At 50.8% G+C, this 25,041-nt stretch overlaps 3 protein-coding genes across 10 annotated transcripts; 2 read left to right on the forward strand and 1 right to left on the reverse strand.

The window, feature by feature from the left end:
• The first annotated feature begins 178 nt into the window (after positions 1 to 178).
• RGS11 (regulator of G protein signaling 11) lies at positions 179 to 6,194 on the forward strand. Of its 3 annotated transcripts, none has more exons than XM_083373089.1 (17): positions 179 to 392; positions 477 to 573; positions 891 to 941; positions 1,164 to 1,270; positions 1,502 to 1,553; positions 1,648 to 1,706; positions 1,883 to 1,959; positions 2,046 to 2,127; positions 2,672 to 2,740; positions 3,385 to 3,411; positions 3,763 to 3,824; positions 4,103 to 4,216; positions 5,037 to 5,152; positions 5,289 to 5,376; positions 5,584 to 5,722; positions 5,903 to 5,985; positions 6,063 to 6,194. In XM_083373089.1, exons 1-17 carry the CDS (start codon positions 330 to 332, stop codon positions 6,187 to 6,189), a joined length of 1,413 nt encoding a protein of 470 aa, XP_083229215.1. In that variant the 5' UTR covers positions 179 to 329; the 3' UTR covers positions 6,190 to 6,194. The 3 variants fall into 3 exon arrangements, with proteins under 3 accessions (XP_083229215.1, XP_083229217.1, XP_083229216.1); XM_083373090.1 differs by having other exon boundaries at positions 185 to 392; positions 3,388 to 3,411; XM_083373091.1 differs by lacking the exons at positions 1,502 to 1,553; positions 1,648 to 1,706.
• Positions 6,195 to 8,021: 1,827 nt separating this feature from the next.
• Positions 8,022 to 15,815, reverse strand: FAM234A (family with sequence similarity 234 member A; the record flags this gene model as incomplete). Of its 5 annotated transcripts, XM_083373060.1 has the most annotated exons (11): positions 8,022 to 8,918; positions 8,996 to 9,104; positions 10,772 to 10,924; positions 11,622 to 11,700; positions 11,967 to 12,107; positions 12,339 to 12,480; positions 12,573 to 12,705; positions 13,776 to 13,906; positions 14,896 to 15,075; positions 15,153 to 15,281; positions 15,383 to 15,815. In XM_083373060.1, the coding sequence occupies 11 exons, from the start codon at positions 15,813 to 15,815 to the stop codon at positions 8,707 to 8,709; spliced, it is 1,842 nt and encodes a 613-aa protein (XP_083229186.1). In that variant the 3' UTR covers positions 8,022 to 8,706. The 5 variants fall into 5 exon arrangements, with proteins under 5 accessions (XP_083229186.1, XP_083229188.1, XP_083229187.1 ...); XM_083373062.1 differs by lacking the exon at positions 15,153 to 15,281; XM_083373061.1 differs by lacking the exon at positions 11,622 to 11,700 and having other exon boundaries at positions 12,339 to 12,475.
• On the forward strand, positions 15,814 to 25,005 carry TRAP1 (TNF receptor associated protein 1; the record flags this gene model as incomplete). Of its 2 annotated transcripts, XM_083373058.1 has the most annotated exons (17): positions 15,814 to 16,081; positions 16,274 to 16,356; positions 16,430 to 16,570; positions 17,057 to 17,128; positions 18,896 to 19,056; positions 19,462 to 19,571; positions 20,059 to 20,132; positions 20,486 to 20,641; positions 20,788 to 20,908; positions 20,997 to 21,066; positions 21,518 to 21,665; positions 21,836 to 22,021; positions 22,326 to 22,464; positions 22,948 to 23,033; positions 23,549 to 23,694; positions 23,806 to 23,878; positions 24,761 to 25,005. In XM_083373058.1, 17 exons carry the CDS (start codon positions 15,814 to 15,816, stop codon positions 24,860 to 24,862), a joined length of 2,136 nt encoding a protein of 711 aa, XP_083229184.1. In that variant the 3' UTR covers positions 24,863 to 25,005. The 2 variants fall into 2 exon arrangements, with proteins under 2 accessions (XP_083229184.1, XP_083229185.1); XM_083373059.1 differs by lacking the exon at positions 23,549 to 23,694.
• Between the last annotated feature and the right edge of the window lie 36 nt (positions 25,006 to 25,041).

Here is a 25,041-nt window from a genome sequence, read left to right on the forward strand (position 1 = left end):
GCGCAGGGGGAGGGCATGGGGAGCGAGCGGGCCCGGCCCTCCTTCGCTAACTCCCGTCCCTTTGCCGGCCTCGCCGCTCCGCTCCCAGCTTCGGCCTCCTGCTGGGAGTCCCCGCGGAACTCGCCGGTACCGGCGACCAGCTGGAAGCCGCCGCAGAGCGAGCGCGTTTGTCTGCACGTGCGCAGAGGCCCTCGGACTCGTAGGAGAGCCCGGCCGGCCGGCAGGCAGATGGCAGCACAGAGGCTCGCCGGGACGCCTCGCCGCTCGCAGAAGCGCTCGAGCGCCCGCGTCGCCGCCTGCAGCCGTCGCTCGCCCGCCCGCCCGCCTCCATGACCATCAGCGCTCTCCGCCCGGGGGGCGCCCCCCGCCGCCAACTGCCGTGCCTCGCCAAGGTGGGGTCGGGTGGGGTGGGGTGGGGCGGCCGGACTGTCGGCCTCGGGCCGGGCGCTGAGCCGCTGTGGATGCTTTCCCCGTAGATGGAGCGCGTCGTGGTCGGCATGCAAGACCCGGATCTGGGCGTCGTGTTGCGGAATCAGCGGCTGCTACTCAGCATCATCCCGCACGCCGTGACCGGTGGGTGCTGCTCGGCTCCCCGGACTGAGACCGCAGTAAGGCCCTCCCGAGGCGCTGCCTCCCGGCCTCTAGCCGCCGCCTCGGGTCGGCGTTCGCTAAGCAAGGAAGGGTCCGGCAGGCTCCCTCTTGGGCTGTTCCGGAGGCGAAAGCAGCCTGGAGGCGGAGGCTGCTGCAAGACCGCGGGGAGAAAGGCCTGTTAGGGACGGGGCTTCTCTTCCGTCCCTTCCCCATCTGTAGTTCTGGGCGGGATCGGGAGGGGGGAACCTGCTGAGTGCAGTCTGGCAGCGCTCCCCAACCCAGGCGTCTCTCCTTTTTAGGGAATGACATTGTGGAGTGGCTCATCCAGAAATACAACATCTTGGAGGAAGGTGAGCTAGCTGGGCTGGGCTTAATGGGGCTGGCAGGCCTCCCCCCCCCTTGATTTTGCCCTCTGCGGTTGAGGAAGCCCAGCTAGAGGCAAGGAAATATCCTATCTAGCCTGGCCCAGTGAGGAAGGTGGCTCTGCAGGAGTCTTGGCTGCCTGAAAAGGCTGCTCCCCTCTCCAGCTACTCAGCCAACACTCTCACCCCGCCCCCCTTTCCCTCCCCTAGAATCTTTGCATCTGGGAAACCTGCTTGTGAAGCATGGCTACATCTATTCTCTGAAGGATCCTCACACTCTGGTCTTGCGAAGGGATGAGACTCCCTACAGGTTCCAGGTAGGTTAGGGTGAACCAGGACTCCTCTGAGACCTGGCATGGAATTGGCTGACCACTCAGCTGTGTCACTAAAAGGGACAGATGGGTAGATGGCTTGGAAGGGTCCTTCCTCTTAGCCTCCAAAAGCCTTGGAGAACAACTGAGAAGACCTTGGCTAACTCTCAAGCAGAGAGGGCCCCTACTTCTGCCTCAGGGGCAGCTGAACCGAGCCTCTCCCTCTATGGCCTACAGACCCCCTATTTCTGGATGAGCACCCAGTGGCTGGCCACCGACCTTGATTATGGTGAGTAGGGCAGTGGTTTTATCCCCAGTAGCCAGGGGAGCCTTTGGCACCCCTTTGGCTGCAGCATGCCTGAGGTCACGGTTTCCCGTTTCAGCCATCTATTTGGCAAAGAGGAATATTCGTAAACAAGGTGAACTCCGTGAGCTTGAGAAGGTAAGGATGCCCGAGGACTAGTGAGTGTGACCGATTGGAAGACTGAATGAAGGAGATCCCCAGACAGCCTCTGTCCTTCCCCTATGTGCATGGAGCCCCTCTCCTCCCCTTTCTCTCCAGAGCTGTGAGGAGAGCACTGACCCTCTTTGTCTGATGGTGTGGGCCATCTTCTATAGGAGGATTATAAGCAACTGTGCAAGAGGATCAATCACATTTGGGACTTCGTGGTGATGCAGGCTCGGGAGCAGCTCCAGTGAGTTGCAGGAACAAAAGGTCTGCCCCTTTGGGACTGGGGAGCAGGGAGGCAGCAGCTCTGTTGCAACTCTTGCCTTTCCACAGGGCAGCTAAACAGCGGAGGAGGGCTGACCGGATTGTCATTGAGTGCCAAGAACAGGCCTATTGGCTTGTCAACAGGCCCTCGGTGAGTGGGAGGAAGAGAGGGCTGGAGGCATCTGCCACAACCACCTTCGTCCTGAATTAGGGCACTGGGGGGAAGAGTGGTCAGGAGTTGCACTGGTCTTCTTGGCTCTCTTTATGCTTTGAGGGTCTTGGGCCCAGCATTTGGCAGCCAAACAGTTGGTGTTTCCTCTCAACTGCTGAAGGTCCTTCTGGAAACTGTCTGGAAACAAGCCTTCCATGGCTCATTTATAGACCAGGCGTTTTCCCGTTGCTCACAAAGCTTCCCTTTGCCTGTGACAGATGAATACTGCCTTCTGCATGTAGCCTGAATGTAGCATGGGGCGTGTAGTACTGTACTTTGTTAGGGGAAGGGGTGAAATATTGGGCATTTGCATTGCCCCACCCTTAGGTGAGGGACCAAATGATGCAGCTTCTGTCCCCCTTAAGGGGTGACCAATCTCCCCCTGGCATTGAGTTGCAGAATTGCAGATTGGGCCTTGGCCCGGGAAGGGTTCCTGGGCAAGAGAATGGCAAGCCAGCCAGCCTTTGTTCTGCTTCACCTACAGGGGGGCGTCTTGGATGTGAGAGGTCAGGGGTCAGAGCTAAGGAGCCACTCCCTCACGCCTATACAGCTGGTAAGTGTGTGTGTGTGTGTGTGTGTGTGTGTGTGTGTGTGTGTGAAGGGCTCCCTTGCTGAGGCAGCTGGAGAGCAGCTGAACTGGCCTTCCTTGCCTTCTGGAAAAGGAGGGGAGAAAGACCCCCTGGGTTGTGATCCACCCCTTGGTTGATTCCCTTTTGGGAAGATGGGATGCTGTTGTATCCTTAATTGTGGCTGCCTCCTGCCCTGTCAGCGTCTGCGTCAAAGGCGGTGGTGGGGGGACTTTTGGGGTCCTTCTCTGTGGCTTTGGCTTCTGGTTCCCCCTTTTCCCTTGTTCATTTCCTGGCACTTGAATCTTTCCTCTTGACCTCCGAGATTCTTTACTGTTGTTTGTGGGCTGTATGAGCTTCTTCCTTCCTCCCCGCCACTGTATTACTAACTCTCGGCACCAACGTGGAAAATGGGGTTTCAAGAGAAAGGCAGTAAACTATTTGGGCTGTATCAGGGATGGTGAGGCCACTCAAAAGGCTTCAAAACGGTCATTTAAAAGTAGCTCAGGTTCTCTAAGAAGCAAACAAATAGGGGGCCAAGTCAGTGCAAGCAATGGACAAAAAAAGTGGATGGCTACAAGAGAGCTTCCAGCTGGTGTGGCTATGACTTTCACTCTTTTCTCTTTCATAGAAGAGCATGGACTACTACAAACAGGAGGTGAGTGTGTGTGCGTGTGTGTGTGTGCGTTTATGGCAGTGGGTGAAAGGCAGGAGGTTGGGGGCCCTAGGAGTCCAAACTCGGGGAATAAGGGAGGCTTGCTCTAGGGTGGGCCTGGCCACCTCCTGCATAGGGGAAGGGTGGACTGTAAGGGGAAAGGCAGCAGGAAAGAATAGGCAAGTGCCCTTGATAGGAGATGGCTAGTTTCAAGTCTTTGAAAATGTGTGTGCATGCACACGCACACAGAGCATCAAGGTGGTCTTCCTTAGGGCTCCTTCCCACCTGGATATGGCGATGGAAGCTGGCAGTTGGTGGCACAAGTTCTTTGGCATTCTCTGTCCTTGGTTGCAGATTCGTTATTACTGTGCTGCCCTGAGTAGGATGCGCGTCAAGTCCTCCCTTTGCCTGCAAGGGTGAGTGGGGAGCCTGTGGCTGGCAATTTCAGCCTTGTTCTCAGAGTTTTAACAGCAGGTCCTCTGCTCTCCACTCTTCCCGGTGACCGGTACCATTCAAGAATGCCAAATGGATGAGTTTATTTCTGAATGCCTCTTTATGTCCTACTCTAACCCTTTCTCAGCTTTGGGATGTTATCCCCGACTGGGGCACCTTGGCTGCTGCTTGTCCTCTCCATCATTCTGAGCAGTGAGAGGGAGCTCTCTGGTTCTTTCCCCACTTCCACTATTTTTTGCAGATATCTCAAGTTCAATGAGCAGTATATATCCCACGACCCCATCATCTCTGGCTGCCTCCCAAGCAATCCCTGGATCACTGATGACATCACATACTGGGCCATGAATGCTCCCCGGTAAGTTTGGTGTGTCCAGCTTTCCCAAGCGGTGTCTTTACTATTGGTGCTCAGCTCTTTTTATGTATTGATAATATTTATATGCCACCCATCTTGTGAGACACAAACTTCGGGCTGCTAACAATGATAAAAACATTCCAAAAAACGTACAAGAAAAACGTGATATCCAGTGTAACAGCCTCCATCCAAGTGTGGAATCACCAGGGCTGCAGCCTTTTTATTCTGGTGCCTGTGGGAAGAGCTGGCTCTTAACAGTTTTCCAGCAACTTAGGAGGGGGAGGGACTGCTCAAGGGGACGGTGTTCCACAAGACATGGGCACCGTGAAAAAGGCACTCTTCCTCGACCTAACTAGATGGCAGCATTTGACGAAGGGACCTGGAGCATGTCCACTGTCTGGTCTGGGGGACAGGCAGATATCTTTAGGGAGCAGCAGTTCTGCAGATAGCTTGGCCTTGTGCCATGTAGGGTGATGACTAGCACCTTGAACTGCACTCGGAAAGAAACTGGGAACCAGTGCACCTCTTTCAGCAATCGTATAACGTAGTTGAGCTGAAAGGTGCCCAATACTTTGCAAGAATTCTGTAGCAGCTCTAATTTCGGGATGGTATTCAAGGGCAGCCCCTTGTAGAGCACATTGCAATTGTCCACCCGGGATGTGACTGACAGTGAGAAGGCTTCCCGGCCCAGGAATGAGCATAATTGGCACACAAATTGTATCTGTGCAATGGCTTCCCCAGCGATGGCTGCCATCCACACCTCGAGCCAGGAAGAACCCCCAAATTGCACAGCAGCTCTGCTCAAGACCCTTTTGCCTTGCAGGGTCACAATTCCCACCAAGCTGCGGGTCGAGCGTTGGAGTTTTGGCTTCAGTGAGCTGATGGGCGACATCTTAGGCCGAGAGCAACTCCTGGAGTTCCTCAAGACAGAGTTCAGTGGTGAGCACTTGCTTTGCTGGGTCCGAGGAGGGGAAAGGGGAAACTGCGAGGAAGGTCCATCATGCTCCCAGGAAGCCAGCAAGGGCTCTGTCCTTCCTGCTTGGTCAACTGGGGGCCTGCTTTCTCTCCCACGCAGCCGAGAACCTGATGTTTTGGGAGGCTTGTGAAGAGTTACGCCTGGGGGAAGAGGCCCACATTGCAGAAGCTGTGGACTCCATCTATCAGTAGGTGGCTTTCTCCCCTTAGAGCGGGGAGGATAATGGGCTGAGATTGTGCTCTGCTTGGGGAGCAGGGGATGGCCAATCCGCCTTGCTTCTGGGGCATGTGTGTCCATTGTGTTTCTGTACCTTCCCCCACTCTCCTCGGGCCCCCAGACCTTGCTAGGACTTTGCTTTCCCATCTGCATGGTCTCTCATGTACTGTTCCTCCAGGGAGTTTCTAGCGCCCAGTGCCACCCGCTGGGTGAACCTTGACAGCAAGACTATGGAGCACACCTTGAAGGGCATCAAGACCCCCCACCGCTATGTAATGGACGATGCAGAGATGCACATCTACATGCTGATGAAAAAGGTCCTGAAGCTACCAGATAGGCAGGGAGCGAATTAGCTCTTTGATTCTGTCTCTCTCTGTTTCTGCTACCCATCTCAAGGCCTGACTGTGGCCAGACCAGCAATAAGAGCAGGCTGATGTTGCATCTTCTGCTCTTGGGCTGGAAGTTTTCTCTCTAAATTGCCCCCTCTCCTCCAGCAGGACTCTTACCCACGCTTTTTGAAGTCAGAGCTTTACAAGAAGCTGCTTGCTGAGGCCCTTGTGCCACCAGAAACCAAGAAGCGGTGAGTGGGCCAACCTTGGAGGAAACTCTCCCAGAGTCGAGATCCATTGCTGATAGACTTGTTTTGCCTCCCGGCAGGGCATTCCCGTTCATGCGGAGGCAGCCACGACACTCCAGCACAAGCCTCACCTGCCCGCCCCCTCCTGGAGCCCATGAAGTGAGGCCTGAAGAGGAGAGCCAGGTGGAGTCCCAAGAGCAAAGCTAAGCAGAAACACCCCCCCCCGAAAACACTTCTTGTTCCCTGGATTCTTCAGGCCTCTTGCCCCCAGCACAGCAGGCATCGAGATGTTGACCTCCCGACTCACCTGGACAAGACTACCGCTGGTTACACCCCCACTTTCCCTCCCCCCTGGCTTAATCTTTAGTGCAGCCAAGCCTCTGCCCTCTCTGAGCAAGGCTGGCAGCATTTCTGCCTCTCAGTGAATGGAACATCCCACCCACAATAAAGTGCCCTTTTTGACCCAGGCTGTTGTAATCTCACTGGGGATGGAGAGGGCTAGTCCAGCTAATCCTGCCCCCCCAAATCTATCTAGGGGTGGCAGTGTTGCTTTCATTCATTGTTCTCATTGTGACCAATATACCTGATTTTGCCAAGTTTCTGCCCAGCTAGCTCCTGCTTAGCCCTTAGTTAAGAGCACCTGCTGCATGGACATTAGCTATGTTGCTTCCTGGAGCAGCACAGCCAGTCTGTGTGCAGGGAACCTCCACAGCTCTGGTGGGTAACTTGCATAGCATTATGTAGGGCTGGATGAGATAATGCCCTTCTGCACTTAAGAAGATTAGCTGAGCAGCCTGTTTTCCCAGCTTCCAAATGGCTGCTAGAATGCCACCCTCGCAGATTTTATCCCAGGCCAAAGGTAACCTGGTCTGATGCTGAAACAAGGCCATGACCATTTTCTGTACCTTTTTGAGGAGGATCTGCCCAAATCACCTTGCAGATGGACCTGTCTAGGATTCTGTGAATGCATCTGTTGAATAGAATCAAGGTGGAATGCTGGGAGTTGCGTATTCCTTATGGGTGGCCTTTTTCCAGAGGTTAAATTTTACAAGGAGGCCTATGCCCATCTTCACCATGAATCTGCCAAAAATAAGCAGAATCAGCCATTATGGTAGAACCCGAATTTATAAACCAATGAACGAAATGTGAGAACATTTCCCTCTAGAAAAACAAACACAGGAAAGTCTCTCCTGCTTTAAGTTGCAGCAGGTGCATATTTTAGGGAATCCGAGTCGGATTTCTCAGGATAAAGATGTTGGCCAGCCACGTTAACCGCCTTTGCCTAACTTAAGGCCAAAGAACATTCGTAAGTAGCAAAGGGAAGGCTAGATGGAGGCAGTGAGTTAAGTTACAGCTGTGAGTCGGGTTTCTTCCTAGCAGAGGCCCTTCACTTAAGCTGGTTTCAGTTTTAGCCTGAAGCACGAGAGGCAGGGAAACTATCAAAAGCACAGCCTAAGAAGGAAGCTGGGAATAAGCCGCTTCACCGTTGGGAAAGATTATCCTGGAAAGCTCCCCTGCCCCCCCTGAAAATTATGAAAGCAGAGCAGCATCTCGGCCAGCCACCAGCAACAGCGCAGGTCAGACCAAAATACAACACTGTGTGGGCTTGCTTTGTGGCCAAAGACCCCAAGGACCCACCTGGCTAGCGTGGAGTCTCTCCCCAAAAGGCATACAATTCATCAGGGTCTCTGCGTCTGGCAGAGAAGAGACAGGGAAGCACTCAAAAGGGAGAGCCCCCCCCTCCCCTCCCGCCAGACCCTGGGTACAAAAGGACCAAGTGGGGCCTTGATGGCTTCCTCCAAAGCCCCACAGTGACTGCCTAGACCTCCTGGATCGATGGGATGCAGAACCCTGCGTACGCCACACCAAACCCACCCTTCTGCTCAGTCCTAACCAAACTTGTCAGCATCGTGGAAATGTGCTGCTCGTTTTTTTCTCCAGCAGGAAATCCAGTTTGTTTCAATTCCTACTATGGTGCTGCTGGGCTGTTCCTAGCGCTTATAGGTACTGGGAGAAGCACAGAGAACAGACATTTCAAACATTGTGGCCAAAGCTGAATTTATTAAAACTGAAATTAACTGGGGCAAATAAATGAACCCCAGCTCTGTAAAGCATCCCCATCTTTGAACTGATAGAAAATGCCACATCCGAGGCTTGGCTACAGCAAGAAAACAGGGAGCAGTTGGATGCCCTGGTACCTGGCATAGCCAACCTGCATGGCTCGGTACCTGTGAGCTGGAGATCAGACAGCCCAGGTGCATTACTTTGGGAGCAGAGGTGGCCAAGGCCAATGGAGCTGCTTCGGTTGCTCTGCAGATTCTTCAGGGAGGTGGTAGGATCCTAGCCAGTTATGACACTGAGAGGGCCCTCAAGGCATTTCCGGGGCTGATGCAGTTATACAGCCAAGCTGCGCAGAGTCCGCTGTTCCAGTGGGAAGGATGACCAAGAGAAGCCAGATGGCCAGGCACAGAACTGCCCCCACCCCAGATGCACCATCTCCAAGACCTTTCTCCTCTGGGGAATGGATTTCCCTGGTGCTCAGAGAGGAGGCACAATGTCTCCCTCCTTTCCCCCATGTGCTGTTTAACCTAGGGCCTCTATGCACAATCCAGGGTACGAGATCCAAGTTCTGGTGGTGGACTAGCCAAAGTATTCCAGAAGCTGAGTGCGGTTTACCTTCTCCCTGGCTAGCTTCACGTCTGAAAGCCTTTGGGATTGTACTCCTCACCCAAAGGTACGGAATCGCATTCGGTGGAAATAGTCCCGGACATTCTGGTCGGTATCTTGGGGCATCTGGTTAAGCCAAATCACGTGGCTGCTGAAAATGTCTTCCTTCAGCTTCCGCTTTGAAAGTATGACTCTCCCAGGGGAGCTGCCAACCTGGGGGCCTACCAGCAGCACGTAACAGGCATGGCGGCTTCGCTCAAAAAGCAACCCTAGAACCAAAAGGGCAAGTATAGCAGGAGCCCCCAGCGGTTGGGCAATTTGGGAAACAGCTGGAGCATCCACTCACCTTCAAAGGCCACTATGGGCTCAGTGCTATTGCTCAGTTCCAAGAGGACAGCGGGCAGGGAGGGATGGAAAAGGTACAGCCGTTTCTGCTGACTTCCACGCCAAGGTCCCTGGAGAAGCGTGAGAAGGCCAGGGCCCCATAAGGGACTGCCGGGATGGTTTACTTATGCCCAGAAGCTGCCATGCTCCTGTAATCCATGGGTGAAGACCCCCCCCCCAAATAAAGGCCACCCAATTACTTCATTTGCCGCACCCACTGCAGATGGACCACCCCAGGGCTGTCTTTACTACAGTTAGTCTACTTGCGAGCGTTTCGATTTAGTGACCAAAATGGACAGTGCTGAACGAAAGGACTTGTGACCCCTGCCTGACGTTCTCACCTTTGCAGCAGCCCTGTGGTCACATGATCAAAATTCGGGCACCTTGCAGCCTGCTGGGGTTTATGCCCATGGAAGTGCTGCAATTCCCCTGCCCTGCTGTGTGCAGATTCGCTTAGCTCTCACTTCCCTTGCTCACAGCACACCCAGCTGGCGTCAGGCGGGACTGAAAAGCTAGTGGAAGCAATCTTCCTAAGCAGCAACATGGGACGGGGCAAACTGATGGGCCTGGCCTACCGTGGCCTTTAACCCACCGGAGGTGTCCATCTGCCAGTAGACGCTGGACCTCCCAAGGTCTCCCCCACCCTAAGGCACTGCTGGAGGGTTGCTTAATGACCACAAAAGAAATGGGATTGTGGTGGTTGAGTGAGGCAGTCATGTGGGTGTCTTGTAATGAGCGTGACTTACATCCAAAACTCGACCATTACCTGTACAGATTCTCCTCAGAGCTTTCGGGCAGGGGGGGGAGGGAACTCTCCTTAGTAGACCATATAGGAGCTGTGACTAGGGGGGCCTTCGCCCAGGTTCGCCTGGTGCGCCAGCTGCGGCCCTATCTAGACCGGGATGCCTTGCGCACAGTCACTTGTGCTCGTGACCTCTCGTTTGGACTACATGGGGCTGCCCTTGAGGACTACTCGGAGGCTTCAGCTGGTGCAGAATGCAGCCGCGCGAGTAGCGTTGGGGGTCTCCCGATACTCCCATGTTACACCTCTGCTCTGCGAGCTGCATTAGCTGCCAGTTGCCCTCCGGGTGAGATTCAAGGTGCTGGTAATGACCTATAAAGCCCTACATGGCTTGGGTCCGGATTACCTACGGCAGCACCTGCAGCCGGCGTCAACCTCCCTCCGTCCAGTGCGCTCCCACAGAGAAGGCCTCCTCAGGGTGCCTCCGATCAGAGAATGTCGATTGGTGGCCCCCAGGGGGAGGGCGTTCTCTGTGGGCGCGCCAGACCTATGGAACCGCTTGCCGGTTGAGCTCCGAATGGCCCCCGACCTTCGCTCCTTCCGGCGCGATTTAAAAACCTATTTGAACAATCCGGCCTGGTCTGATGGGTTTGGGATTTGGATTTGATTTTAACATTGTTTTAATTATTGTTTTATATTGGGCATAATTATTTAATCTTTTTTAACTTTTGTATGTATATTTTGATATTTATTGCCCTGTACACCGCCCTGAGTCCTTCGGGAGAAGGGCGGTGTAAAAATTTAATAAATATAAATATATAAATATATAACTGAACTCAAAGGAAAAGATTTAGCCCACAAGGAATGGAGCTGGGAAGGCCTTTCCCCATACCTAGTGATGATCAGAGTGCAGTTCTGACTTGCTGCTGGCTCTGTGAGGCTCGTTGTGGGCAACCCCACTTCATTTCCACCTATCATAGATCATTCCCTACTCACAGTTTCATTTCTTTCATCTTGGTACAGGCCCCAAAAGAGGAAAATGGATCTGCGATCAGCAGTTGCAAGAGAGGCTGGCTTGGGACTCTGCATTTCCGAAAGCAGCTCCACTTCCCATTTGATGGCTCCAGAACTGCCCTCCACGATTGTAACCTAGAGAGTAAATGGTGATGAAAGGATAGCTGGGCTCCAGGCTGTAATTCCCTTTCTCAACTACCATTTTAGCCCAAGGACCTGGCAAGCACATGGCACAGCAGCTCATCACTATATTTTCTATACCTCTTTCTAATAGCTTAGAGCAGAGGTGTGTTTCTATCCCAGCACTTGGAAAGTGGAAAAAGGCAAATGAATCACCAGGCTCTACTGGGTATCAGTGATAAAAAGCTCTTTTAACTAATATGGAACTAGAGAAAGATCCAGGTGACTTAGGAGTTTGGACTAATTGTGAATTACCTGGTAGATCATCAGCCACCACCCAATTCACATCTTATAAGAAATGTATCTTCTGCATCACAAGCTCAAACCGTGGGAATATTGCAAGTATGGCTCATTTATTTTGGTGACCTTTTTGGAGGTCTAACTCAAGCACTATCAAATCCAGTCATATGGTTGAGTATTTTATGTGATGCTCATGCCACAATGTCAACTATGTAAACATGGCAGAAAATTTTAGTGGATTTGAAACCGGCAGAGAAAAAGGGAGAGATACAAGGTGTGGGTGTGTGTGTGTGTATTGGCAACAACACATCTCCAGCACCCCTTGCTCGAATGGATACAACTGTACAACAGTTGCTTCCAAAGATACCAAAGGATCTGCACCTGCACCCCACCCGCAGGCCCCCCTGCAAACCTTCTTTGTCACAGGTGAGACTCTGCTTTCAATAACCACGGCAATCTCATCGGGACCAAATGCTCCAAGAACGGGCTCCCTGCAAGCAGGACACGGGTGATGTTCAAGGGGTGGCATCTCCGGCTTTTCACCCTACTTTCCCTATCCCAGGTTTGCCGGTGTATTTATTCATTCATTTGTTCTTTCATCTGATCTGTGTGCCACCCATCCTGTCTAGAGGTGGCTTATCCAGGAAATACCAGAAATAGGCGGCAAAGTCCTCTTTTTTCCCCTGCAACTCAGGAGAGGACTGAGTATTCACACAAGGCCCTGTTGCATAGCCAACATTCCTAATACTGTCATTACCTCAGGATGTGTGGCACACCAACAATCCACAATGAACTCAGCTGTTGTCCATTCACCAGCTCCAACATAGCTGATCTTGCAACCAAAATATGGCTCCCTGGTTTTTCTGATATCTTTGTCACGTACTGAATGTCTCCAGAACTAAGAGAATAAAAAACAGCTGTTATCCCTTGTCGGAGGCCATGCACCTCTTCCAAGCCTTCAGGTCAAACTTTGTTGCTACAGCCCGTCATAAACCTCTGCTTTGCACGGCAGCAGATCAAGGGTTTTCTGGTTTCATGGGTGAAGAAAAGGGGATGAAGCAAAGCAGAGAAAATGGAAAAAACAAAGGGTTTCCACAAGTCCTAGGTCAGTGGGGACTGCAGCAGGTACCTGGCTAAGGGCACCTGTCGGGCCTTGTGAAGAATCACCATCTCCCAGTCCGCATCTTCCTTCAGGCTGGCAAGGGCTGGGCTTGTTGGGCCCACAGCCATGCGATACAGCTCCTTCAGCGAGTAGGCAAAAAGAGCCTTTGCTAAGGCGAGAAAAAAAGTTCCAAATAAAGCAGGTCGAAGGGCAGAATGTCCAGCTGCCTTCCTTCCCCACCCCTAGAAGTACAGGACCCACCTGTGTAGAACAGGATGTAATGGGCTCCACTCTTGGTGATGTGCAAGAAGTGCCCTATCAGTCCTGGCAAATGCAGGCTTCCGCTGAATTTCTTTTGTGTGCCAAATGTCCCCGAAAAGAAGAAGCTCTTAGTCTGCAGAGAAAATTGGAACCAGGATACTTCAACCTAAGCAGCACTCTGGCATTCATGCTACCTTCAAAAGGGTTAGCAAAAAACACGGTTCCTTAAAATAAGGGAACAGATCATCCTTGTTCATGGTAATAAGTTCAGTATAACCTGAAGGTTTACAGACATTTTTCAGCATCAACACAACTTGTACTCAAAGCTTGGGGAAAGAAAATGATTCTGGCATTAGACAAAGTATCAGTCTGAGCTGTGCAAGAAAGGCCCCTCAGGGCTGATAGAAGGTCTCTTGTGCCTGCTGCTCCATTGGCCTTCCAGGGAGCCTGATAGTGGGGTACCCCGCTCTAAATTTTTTCACAGTGGCATTGCTCCTCCCATGAATTCTTGACATCCCTCCTTTCAGTCAACCAGTTGTTAACAGCCCAACCCACTAACACTTCAATTCTTAAAGGTAAAACAAGGATGAGGAAAAAGACAGAACATGGGGGATGATGCAATCTTTTCCTTCCCCTGATCAATCCTGCTATGGAAAACAGGAATTTCCCAGGTACCGGTGGCCATTTCTCCAACCAGAAGCTACTGCTTGAATCACTATGCCAAAGAACACTGGAATCCCAGGCCCTTGACTCCAGCACCCTGTGTCTGACAGGGTGTATTGGATGCATTTTAGACGGCAAGAGCTCCCTGCAATTACTGGCTCCCAACAACCTCATTTCAGGCCTCCTGCACAGGAATCTTAAGATTCAGAAACAGCACCAATGTTAAATGCTTGGAAAAGCTGCAAGATACTAAAACAAAAAGTTTATATGTAATAATTTATAAAAGCCTAAAAGGTGTAGAATAAAATGGGTACAGGAATGCATGATAGCTTAACATATGGAAGACTTTATGAAATTACAGAGAAGGCAAATGAGGGCCTCATTAGGTTTAGTTTAGGACTCATTCAATTAATTTTGAATGCTCTGGTGCAGAAGTGATGTGGCATAACTTTTTTTAGACTCTGAGCTCCCATGCTACTATGAATGTGGCCAATTCCTCTGAAATAGGCAGGATGACCCTATTGCTTCAGCAATTCTTACCTCCTCTCCTGTGACAGCAAAGACCAAGAAATCAGGCACACCGTCTCTGTCGATATCAGGAATCTTCAGTAAGGGACTCAGGACTGTAGAGTTAGGCCCAAAAATGGCTGTCTCATTCCACTGAGTCTGGCCTATGAAAAAAACAGAGCAGGTATTCTGAGTCTGAAGCCTTGACAGGTAAGAAGACGCCTGCTTTTCCAACATAGTGGCTTTTGATTCTGGAACCCTGAGCATTCACTTCAGTTAATCACTGAATAAGTCTACTGTAACACGTGACCTTGCATATGGCACCATTTTCACCCATCTAAGTTCTGGCATTCATACCATCACAACTGGGAGTTCCAATGTCACCTACTCCCCATATACAGGTGTCCAACTAGAAACCAAGAAATTTATCAAGTGTTCTCCTAAACATCTTTTGCAAAAATGGGCTGAAAAACCTTGCAGCGGTTTTTGAAGAAATGCAACTTCTAAACAAAGAAAAGGAGAAAGGCACATTTGCCCTTCTGTTCCACTTGCTCACCACAAGAGGAACCAGACAGAGGAGAAATCTCTTCACACTGGATCAGCTCATTTTTCTGTTTTCACTTCATTGATATTTTTAAGGACTGGAGAAAAGTGCTACCACTGAGGAGGAAACAGGAGACCCATGAGTCTTTGCAGCTGAAGAAGGAACAGAATCCTTGCCACCAGGGGATCAAGATTTCCATGCTTTTGCAGGGTTACAGCAGGATCCCATGTCTGATCTATGAAGCCCCACGCTGGATCAGATCAGAGAACTTCAACTGAAGCATGTTGTCCCAGAACGGCATTAACCCTAACCCTTCAGCTACCAATGGCTGCTAAACTGTAGCTCCCCCATTTACATAAACAAGATGCAAATTGAGTGCGGCTTGTGCTTTGGCTGTTGGCAGTCGTTTTGGATGTACTAAAACCACACTAACCGTCAGTGCCGTGCAAGCAGGAAGAAATCTGTATGCAGCTTATGGCAGAAGGCAAAGGGGCACGGGACTTTCTTCCTGAGATGCCAATGCAGTTGTGCTTTCAGATCCCTTCTGGGCGTCTCTTTCCCCCAAAACGGGTCCATCTCCCTGATACACCTGACTCAAAAGGAAGGTACCTGTCTCCAGGTCGAGGAGGACAAAGGAAGCCGGATTCCCGATGACAAGGCAGGCCGGAGAGCCGCCGTGCTCCACCGAGCAGTCCATCAGGAGCAGCTCCTGGGCCACCGGCCTTTCCCACAGCGTGGTGCCGTTGGTGCCCGAATGCGCCGCCAGGAAGGCACAGGGAGGGGCGAAGCCTGCGGAGAGGGAGGCGCGGGCCGGTCAGCCCCGCCGCGGCCCCGGCGCCCCAGGCCCCGACCCCGCCTCCCGTTACCTCCTTCGGAGCAAGAGCCGTGGCCGGCGCCGCTGGTGTTTCGGCTGCCGGCGCCGGCCTGGAAGGCCACGAGCACGTCTTGCACTCGGTCCCCGTCGGCGTCCCCCGCCGCCAGGAAGGCGTACGCCGCTGCGAGAGGGAGAGAGCGAGAGGGAGAAAAGGGAGCCCGGGCCTCGCGCGGCCTCCGGGGGCTCGAGCGCCGCCGCGCAAGCCCGCCCGCCCGCCCTCACCGGCGTCGTCGTAAGCCCTGCTCCAGGCCGTCCGCGAGGCGGGCCTGACCGGGCAGGGGATGACGAAGGAGAAGGCGAAGGCCAGGCCGAGGCAGAGGTAGAGCGAGAGGAAGAAGGCCGCCGTGCGCCATTGCGAGAGCCGCCCGGGCTGCGCGCCGCCGCCGCCCGCCTCCTTCTCGGCGTCCCGGTCCCCGGCCCCCGGCGAGGCCGGCGCCTCCCGGGCCTTGAGCAGGTGGATCTCCGTCTCCGCCTCCGGGCGCGCCATCGGGCGGACGGCGCTCTGCACGCGCCCAGAGGCCAGCCAGCCGGACGCTCCTCCGCGGACGCGGCGCCGGACGGCCCCACCCCCCGCGGCCGTGACGTCAGCGGCTAGCCGTCGCCGGGTGTGACGTCCCGCCAGCGCCGGAAGCGGCCTGGCGCGTGCGGTGGCCATGGGGCTGGGGAGGCTGGTGCTGTCGGGGGGCTGCCTCCGCCGCGCCTCCCTGCCGCTCTTCCTCCGCGCCGGGCGGGAGCAGAGGGCCGCGGCCCCCGTCCGCCGAGCCCCGCCTGGCCTGCTGCCTGCGGCGAGCCCGGCCCCCGGCCCCGGCCTGCCCTATTGGGTTTGGCGGCGCTCGTGCAGCAGCCACGCCGCTCGGGACGACCCAGAGGCGCCGCCGCCGCCGCCATCCCGGTCGCCTAGCAGGCCCGAGAGCGTCCCAGGTAAATCTCTCGCCGAACCGGGCGAATTCTCCTCGCGAGGAGTCGGGAAGCATCTCTTCTTCCCCTTGAGGGCTCCTCGGTACCAAGTTCTTCCTTGCAGACGTTTCGTTACCCAAACTAGGTAACGCCATCGGTGCTAATGCTGATTAGCACCAACGGTCCCTCTTTTCAAGCCTGAACTTGTTTTTGTAGGTTCCACCTCGAAGTATGAGTTCCAAGCTGAAACCCAGAAACTTTTGGATATTGTGGCCCGGTCCCTCTACTCTGAGCAGGAGGTAAGCCTTGCAGGGTGAAGCCCAACAGTGGGCTTAAGCTCTGCAGAGCTTACCTGCTCTGATTCTTTCACAGGTGTTCATCCGGGAGCTGATCTCCAACAGTAGCGATGCTCTGGAGAAGCTGCGCCACAAACTGGTCTGTGAAGGAAAGGTCCTGCCGGAACTCAGGATTGAACTGGAGACAGATGAGGAAAAGTGCCTGGTTGCCATCCAGGTAGGAGGACCTTTTTTGCATAATGTGTTAAAAAACAAAACGTTCCTCTTGCTATTCAGTGGGTTCTCTGTCTTCAAGGGTTAGCTGAAAATTGCATGGCAAGTAGATGCCAGTGAGGTTGATTCCGGGAGAATCTAGCCTAGAAAGAAGCTGGGAAGGGAATTGGAATGCTTTGAGAGTTTTCCCAGAAGGGAAAGGGTTTATAACTTAGCATGCAGCTAGGCTGAATGTTGAGCTTGACTTAAGTGACAACATGGGTTTTACATCCTGGGAAAGAGGATTTACTTCTGCCTGTTCTGCACTGCACTACCTTTTAGGCCATAGCTATCAAGGTAAAATATCAGAAGCAGTGCTGTGAGTTAATCTGATTCTTGTATCTTATATGGAAAAGGGGGGGGGGGGCGCAAAGAAGGAGCCTGTCTCTTCCCACATATCCCAAAGTGTAACTTTGGATATCTGGGAGACTCCCTTTTCTGTTGCTTGTAGGACACTGGAATTGGGATGAACCGTGAAGAACTTCTGTCCAATTTAGGGACCATTGCGAGATCTGGCTCCAAGGTAAGATGGTTTTCCCATGTATTTTACCAGGAAACATAGAAACGTCATTTCCTTCCTAACCATATCCAAGTATTTCGGGTTTGTTGGCGATGTTCATTTTGCTCTGAATTCATGGTGACCTAGCCCTAATCCTAAATGGAATTTTCGTCCGATGGAATTTTCCCATTATATTTTACCAGGAAACATAGATAGGGGAGGCTAGAAAGAGGGAGGCTGCAATTTTGTTGGTGTGGCTTTGCATACTTGTGTACCTTTGAAGGACAAAGTCTTTGTCTTCACAAAAATTCTCATGTGTTTATTGAATAAAGCTTGCTGTAGTTTTTAGTTTTGTAATTAGATGGCTTTGCATTTTAAACAATTTTAAGAATATTTGTATTGCATGTCTGGCAGTAATTAGCTTCATTTTGCACATTCTCGTATTAACTAGGTTTATAAAGCCCCGACTCAAATAATGTGACTCTGGGTGGAATAACAAATAGTAAACCTATTTGTATATTTGTTTGTATGATATGCATATTTTTATTCATTTTTCCTTCACTTTAAATTACGTCTGATTCTGACAAACTGGAACAATGGGTCCTATCCAACAAAATGAGTTTTAATGTAGAGAAAAGCAAAGTTTTACGTTTAGGTAAAAATAAAAGATATAAGTACAGATTAGGTGAGACCTAATCTGTACTTATACAGTGAGTAACTGTGAGAGGGACCTTGGAGTCCTAGTGTATGATCACTTGACTATGAGCCAGCAATGTGCAGCAGCAGCCAAAAAAGCTAATACAATCCTGGGTTGCATTAAACAGGTACAGAATAAGGATCACACGAAGTATTACTACCCCTTTATAAAACCCTAGTGAGACCATGCCTGGAATACTGCAACCAATTTTGGTCACTATACTACAGAAAATATGTTGAGACCTTGGAAAAAGTTCAGAGAAGAGCAATTAAGATGATCCAAGGCCTGGGGACTAAAACATATGAAGAACTGCAGGACCTGGATTTGGCTAGTCTAAAGAAAGAAGAAATGGGGGTGACATGATAGCAGTATTCCAGTATTAGAGAGGCTGCCACAAAGAAGAGGGGGTCAAATTATTCTCCAAAGCACCAGGGGGCAGGACAAGAAACAATGGTTGTAAACTGATCAAAGAGAGAAGCAACCTGGAATTAAGGAGAAAGTTCCTAACGGTGAGGACAATTAACCAGTGGAACAGCTTGCCTTCAGCAATTGTGGGTGCTCCATCACTGGAGGTTTTTAAGAAGAGACTGGACAGTCACTTGTCTGAAATGGTATAGGTTCTCCTGCTTGAGCGGGGGGCTGGACTAGAAGACCTCTAAGGCCCCTTCCAGCTCTATTCTCAGAAACTGCCTGGACAAGTTCCTGTAGTTTTCTAGGCAAGGTTTTCAAAAGTGGTTTGCCAATGCCTACTTCCTAGGACTGTGGGAAAGTGACTAGCCCAAGATCACCAAGCTAGTTTTATGCGTAAAGTGGGACAGGAACTTGAGTAGTCCTCCAGTTTCTAGCCTGATGCCTTAACTGCTACACCAAAATGGTCCTCTTAATTTTTATTTACAAAATACGTATAGACTGCCATTTTCTGTAATGATAATTTAATAAAGGCTTTGTGGAAGAATGCTCAATTGGTACGCTGGCTGTGGACTCTCAAGAATCCAAGTGGCATTTGCTTCTTTGCCAGCAAAAGTGGTAGCAACGTGAGGCTGACCAGCTGGGTCCTGTTTCATAAACTTAGTCTGCCTATGTTGTATCTACAGGCCTTTCTGGATACACTGAAGAGCCAAACAGAGGCCAGCAGTAAGATTATTGGCCAATTTGGAGTGGGCTTCTATTCGGTCTTTATGGTGGCTAATCAAGTGGAAGTTTTCTCCAAGTCAGCAGAGCCAGATAGCTTTGGTTATTGCTGGCATTCAGACGGGTAAGGATGTGGCAGAGACTGGGCTGAGAGGCTGCAGCTGAATGGTTAAAAGGCTGCATGAAGTGTTCTAAGCTTTGCTGGAAAATTGAGGGGATTTGGATTCTACCTGCCTCCCTGAGTTGAAATCCCAGAATGAAGACAGGTTTAGAAGGACTGAGTAGAAAAGAAGGCTTATTCTTTGTGAGATATTTCTGATACGTCTCTGCAGAAATTGTGCTCAGATAATGGGTGCTATGATATTACTTTCCACCAGGGAGACTTGGTCTTGCAATTGTGCATTAGGACGAGAATTAGCTATGCACTGATTACTGCTTGTGGGATAGCACTTCATCCGTGGGTTCATACTTGTTTGTAGTTCATAATTACAACTTGCTTGTTTCCTCTGACTTGCTTTTCTAATTCTAGTTCTGGGACATTCGAAATTTCAGAAGCTTCTGGTGTTCAGGTTGGAACTAAAATAATTCTCCATCTAAAGGAAGATTGCAAGGAATTTGCTAGTGAGGAGCGAGTCAAAGGTGAGCAATAGCAGCAGGGAGCTTGCTTGCTTCATTTATGAATAGACACCAGTGCCATGTCTCTCAGGCCAGTGGATGAGATGCAGAGCCTAACTTGGGGGAAGAAGCAGAGCTGGGTGGCCTGTCCCAACCTGTTTTGAATGGGTAAGGTCCTAGCTTTGATCTTCACAAATATTGGGGGAAGCTCTCTTCTGCCCATATCCTGGTCAATGAGCCACATCTAATCCGTGAAAGGCTTGGTGGCTTAATTGCAACATTTAGATTGGGTTTTAGAATTGGTTCAGAAAAAACTTCATGAAGTAATATATTACGTGGTCCCACACTACAACTCTGAATTCCTTCTTCAGTTGTGCCCTGTCTGTGTAGTGGTTGCCGCTGATTATCACCTGGTCCCAGTTGCATATTGAATGGATAAAGATCCCTACTGGGGGAGCAGAGGGAATTGGGAGAGTTTTCAGCCCCCCCCCCTTTTTTTTTCCTTTTCTAGGCATCATCAAAAAGTATAGCAACTTCATCAGTTTTCCCCTCTATCTGAATGGGCAACGTGTCAACACCCTGCAGGTAGAGCAGATACCGGGTGGCCCTTGAAGCTGGGCTTGAGCTAAATGGCATTTTAGCAAGCAGGGGTCCCACAATCCTCTGACATCTAGAAGACCTTTGTGGAGGAAGTGACCTTTGGAATGCCAGCTGCCTTTTTCTACCCTGTCACCCATGTAGCATAGAAACACTTAATTTTGCCCTTTGATTATTTGGATTTCAAGTGGTTCTTTGGGGTTGATAAAAATTACTGCTGGCACCAGCTCCATCTGCAAAATGTCGCTATGTTAATGGAAACTTGCCCTTTCCTCCTTCATTGGTGTTCCTGCTTTGGGCACGGGGCTAGCTTCAACTAAGAATCTGTTCCCTCCACTCAGGCCCTTTGGATGATGGAGCCCAAGGAGGTTGGAGATTGGCAGGACACAGAGTTCTACCACTTTATTGCCCATGCATACGATGAGCCTCGCTACACCCTGCATTACAAGACAGATGCACCTCTCAACATCCGCAGTATCTTTTACGTGCCAGGGGTGGTGAGTGGGAAGGATGAGCAGCCTTGCCTCATTTGGCTGGCCTCAGATCTAAAACTGACATGTGAGGAGATTGTAACAGGATCTCACCTCACCTCAGGAGGATGGTTTTCGCACTGCAACTGTTTTTCTCTTTCATAACTTCCTAGAAGCCTTCCATGTTTGATGTGAGCCAGGAGCAAGGCTCCAGCGTTGCTCTCTACAGTCGCAAGGTCCTGATCCTGACTAAAGCTACTGAGATCTTACCCAAATGGTTACGTTTCCTGAAAGGTAATCAGAAGAGCCCTATTTAGGAGGAAGAGGCAGGAGATTGGCAGGATTGTTGCAAAACACTGCTTATCTATTTACCTTCTTTCAGGAGTTGTGGACAGTGAGGATATCCCCTTGAATCTCAGCCGAGAACTGCTTCAAGAGAGTATCCTTGTTAGGTGAGGAAGAAGCTTGGTTCAAATGGTCTTGATGGGTACTGATTTGTGGCTTCTCTTGGACTTGCTCTGTCATGGCTGCAATCTGAAGACCTAATATTTTTGGACATGGTGTCCTAACATGGTTGATATAAGAACAGTAGTAGTTTCTGCTTATCTGGGAGTTAGTTGATATTTTGTCATTCTAAGCAAGTACAGAAGGGGGCTATCAGATTTCAAAAAAGAACTCAGGTGTACTATGATGTCATTTAAGAATTCAGCTGAGTTGTGGACCTCTCCCTCTTGCAGCCTGAGATCCTGGTATGCTAGGATTGTTTGGATCAAATCAGGCATGAGTTCTGGAGAAGTAATGCCTTGCAGTTATTGCCAGTTTTGGCTTTGCAGAAAGTCATATCCTCTTGTTCCATTTCTTCTCTTGCTAATTGATGCATTATTGTTTGATGATCTTGTGTAGAAAGCTCAGAGAGGTTTTACAACAGAGGCTGATCAAGTTCTTCATTGACCAGAGTAAGAAGGACCCTGAGAAATATGCCACATTCTTTGAGGACTACGGACTGTTTATCCGCGAGGGAATTATCATGCTGCCTGAGCAAGAAGCCAAGGTATTGTGAGTGATCAAAGAGGCTCCCACGTCTCTGAACCCTCAACCTTTCCTTTGGTAATTAGGGCCCTATACAAGAGAGGCCAATTGGGGCTAGTCACGGATGGAGGGAGGGGTGGGCAAGCACAATTACCTTTCTTTCCCTCCTGACTGACATGACTTCCGTCCCAGGAGGAAGTAGCAAAGCTGTTGCGCTATGAGTCCTCGTTGCTACCTCCAGGCCAGTTAACCAGCCTCCCAGAATATGCTAGCCGTATGCCAGCTGGCAGTAGAAACATCTATTATCTATGTGCTCCCACTCGCAACTTGGCTGAGCACTCTCCATATTATGAAGCAACAAAGAAGAAAAATGTTGAGGTGAGCAAAGAGATTCAGAGGCTAGAGCTAAGAAGAGCAAAGGTGGGTTCTGGGGAGGATCCAGTGCTTGGTTTGTGATGCTTCCCACCTGGAGCAAAATATGGGAGCTACTGTTGCATCAACTTCATTCTGCTCAGGCTCTCTTTCACCATCTATTCTGCCAACTTGCTGTAAATGGTAGGAATGGATTTTAAGATTGCTGCGGACCTATCCCTAGTCAGTGGTTGGGCATTTCCCAAGGAATTAAAGATAAGTGTATAATCCATACTAAATGACAGTATACCTCCCCTCTCTGGGCCACCAGGTGCTCTTCTGCTATAAGCAGTTTGATGAGCTGACTCTTCTGCACCTGCGGGAGTTTGACAAGAAGAAACTGATCTCAGTAGAGACAGATATTGCTGTTGACCATTACAAAGAGGAGACGTTTGAGGAAAGTCACTCAGGTAGGTGCCTATCAGGAGCATTTCTGATCATTGGGGCCTTCGTTGGCCAAAAATGATTGCCTTGTGCTTTGGTGAAGAAAACACGTTCTTGTGCTGTCAGCAGCAAAGTCAGCCTGTGATTTTTTTAAATCCCATTTATATCCCCCCCTTCTCCGAAGACTTAGGGCGGCTTACAATCTAAGAAGCACAAATCAATGTGCTTAGCAATAGCCTTCATTCTATGTATATGCCTGCTTATTAGGGCTTTCAGGGGCCCCCAAGCGGCATTTTTACAAAGCCAGCTTATTGCCCCCAACAATCTGTGTCCTTTTGATTTTGAGGTGGGTGTAGAGAATAAGGAAGAGTTTCTATTGGTTACTTGTAGAAAGACCAAAGAAAGGCTCGTTAGATCCCTTTGGAGATGGAAATGGAATGAATGCAAAGAGCTTTGATTCAGTTTATCATTTCTCTCCTCAAAATGCTGCTTTCATCCTTGCACTGCAGCTGAAAATCGCCTGAGCTCCCAAGCAGCGGAGGACCTCCTAGCCTGGATGAGGAATGCCCTTGGCTCACGGGTTGCCGCTGTCAAGGTGAGAGAGGAGGGTGGCCATGCACTGTAGGTGAGGTTGGGGGGGAGCCAAGGAGCCCCCCCCCCGGGCTGTGTCATCCTAGGGAGCCTGGACTTCAGCTGCGTTTCCCATAGCATGTAACCCCAGTGGGACAAAGAGCATGGAGAAAGGGTGGGTTAAGCCTGGCTCCTGTGCTACTATCCCTGGTCAGACCCCTCACCTCCATTGCTGCATTTGTTGCACATCCACAGCAGCTGTCCTCTTTGCCAAGCTGCTTCAAGCACTCCTTGCAGACGGAGTCTTATTGCCGAGTCCTACTTGAGCTCTGTCCCCATTTCAGATCACTAAAACCTGGGCTTAATGGACATTTCTGTTGGTGATTGTGATCAGTTACTTCTGCAGCAGCATGTGAAATGCCATAAGGGCAAGGGGAGGAGTGAGCTGGTCTAGAGTCAGCAGGCTTAAGGAAGAAAGTTATTGGTGTGAGCTTGGCAGCTTCTAGGGTGCAAAACGTCCCAAGCTGTTGTTGCCTACAGGTGACTACACGTCTGGATTCACATCCAGCCATGATCACAGTGCTGGAGATGGGTGCTGCCCGCCACTTCCTGCGCATGCAGCAGCTGGCAAAGACCAGTGAAGAGCGAGCCCAAATCCTTCAACCCACATTGGAGATCAATGCCGGGTATGGGGAAAAAGTCTTCTGGGGGACTCAGGCTGATTTTGGAGACCTGTCTTAGGGAAGGCTCTTCTCCTTCCTGGCCTGCAGCCCTTACCCTGCCGCTTTCTTCTCTAGACACACACTAGTCAAGAAACTTAACCAGTTACGAATTGACCAGCCTGACTTGGCCCAAATGCTGCTTGACCAGGTGAGTTGCATTGCCCGGTAGTGGGCTGCACCCTATAGGTTGGGGACCTCTGGCTTAAAGGAGTGGTGCAACCACATTTCTTTTGATGAGCCCTGGTAGCCCAATAGTTAAAATGCAATATTGCAGGCTAACTCACTGCTTGCTGCCAGGAGTTCAAGCCTGTGTTGCTCAAGGTTGACTCAGCCTTCCATCCTTCTGAGGTTGGTAAAATGAGGACCCAGATTGTTGGGGGCAACATGCTGACTCCATAAACCACTCAGAGTGGGCTGTAAAGCACTGTGAAGTGGTATAGAAAAGTGCTATTGCTATTTCCTGCTTAAGTGTGCCTGCTTATTCTCTTGTAATTTTTTTTATATTTTAATTCCATTTATATCCCACCCTTCTCCGAAGACTCAGGGCAGCTTAGTGAATGTAAATACAAACATCAATTCCCTTCTTGCTAATTATTAATTTTGAGGTAGAGCTGCTTTGTGTTGGGAGGAGGTTCATTTCTACCCCTATCTTGTCCTTCACACTTGTGTCAAGAAGGTGGGTCTGAGCCCATCCATGTGCTAGCAGCATCCTTGGTGCACCACCCTGGCTGCCGAAACACTTTTTTCTTCCGGAATGAAAAAAGGGCAGAAAATTAGAAATGATAGCTTTTCAGTTAGCTGAAATAGTTGTCTTAGATACTGCTGGCACACTGAGGTGAGGGAGTTGGGAAGAGCCAAGCGAGCTGAACAGGGCCAGGTTTCCCTGCCGCCCCCAGTGGGCAAAGGAGAATCTGAGTGCCTCCTCTGCCCTCCCGGTCGAGGGTAGGACCCCGGCCCTGTGCTTTCTGGCTGTGTTCTGAGTCCGCTGCCTGGGCAACGTGAACACCTCAGGCTCCACCTTTGGCTGCAGATCTATGACAATGCCATGATAACGGCAGGACTCAGCGAAGACCCCCGTCCGATGGTGAACCGGCTGAACGAGCTGCTTGCCCGGGCCCTGGAGAAACACTGAACCAGCCCCAGCGATAGCAGCTCAGTGGCCTCCTCGGGCTGCCTTCGTCACCTCTGTTTGGGCTTCCCAAATGGGGCGGCCTGGTGCAGCGGAAGGTTGTGCAACGTCTCGGATAAAATACGCAATAAAAACGGTAGACGCTTCTACTGCTTTGTGCCCCCTTTTGTTCCGGTGTGGGG

Source organism: Vipera ursinii, assembly GCF_947247035.1.
Source record: "Vipera ursinii genome assembly, chromosome: 13".
Classification (NCBI taxonomy): Eukaryota; Metazoa; Chordata; class Lepidosauria; order Squamata; family Viperidae; genus Vipera; species Vipera ursinii.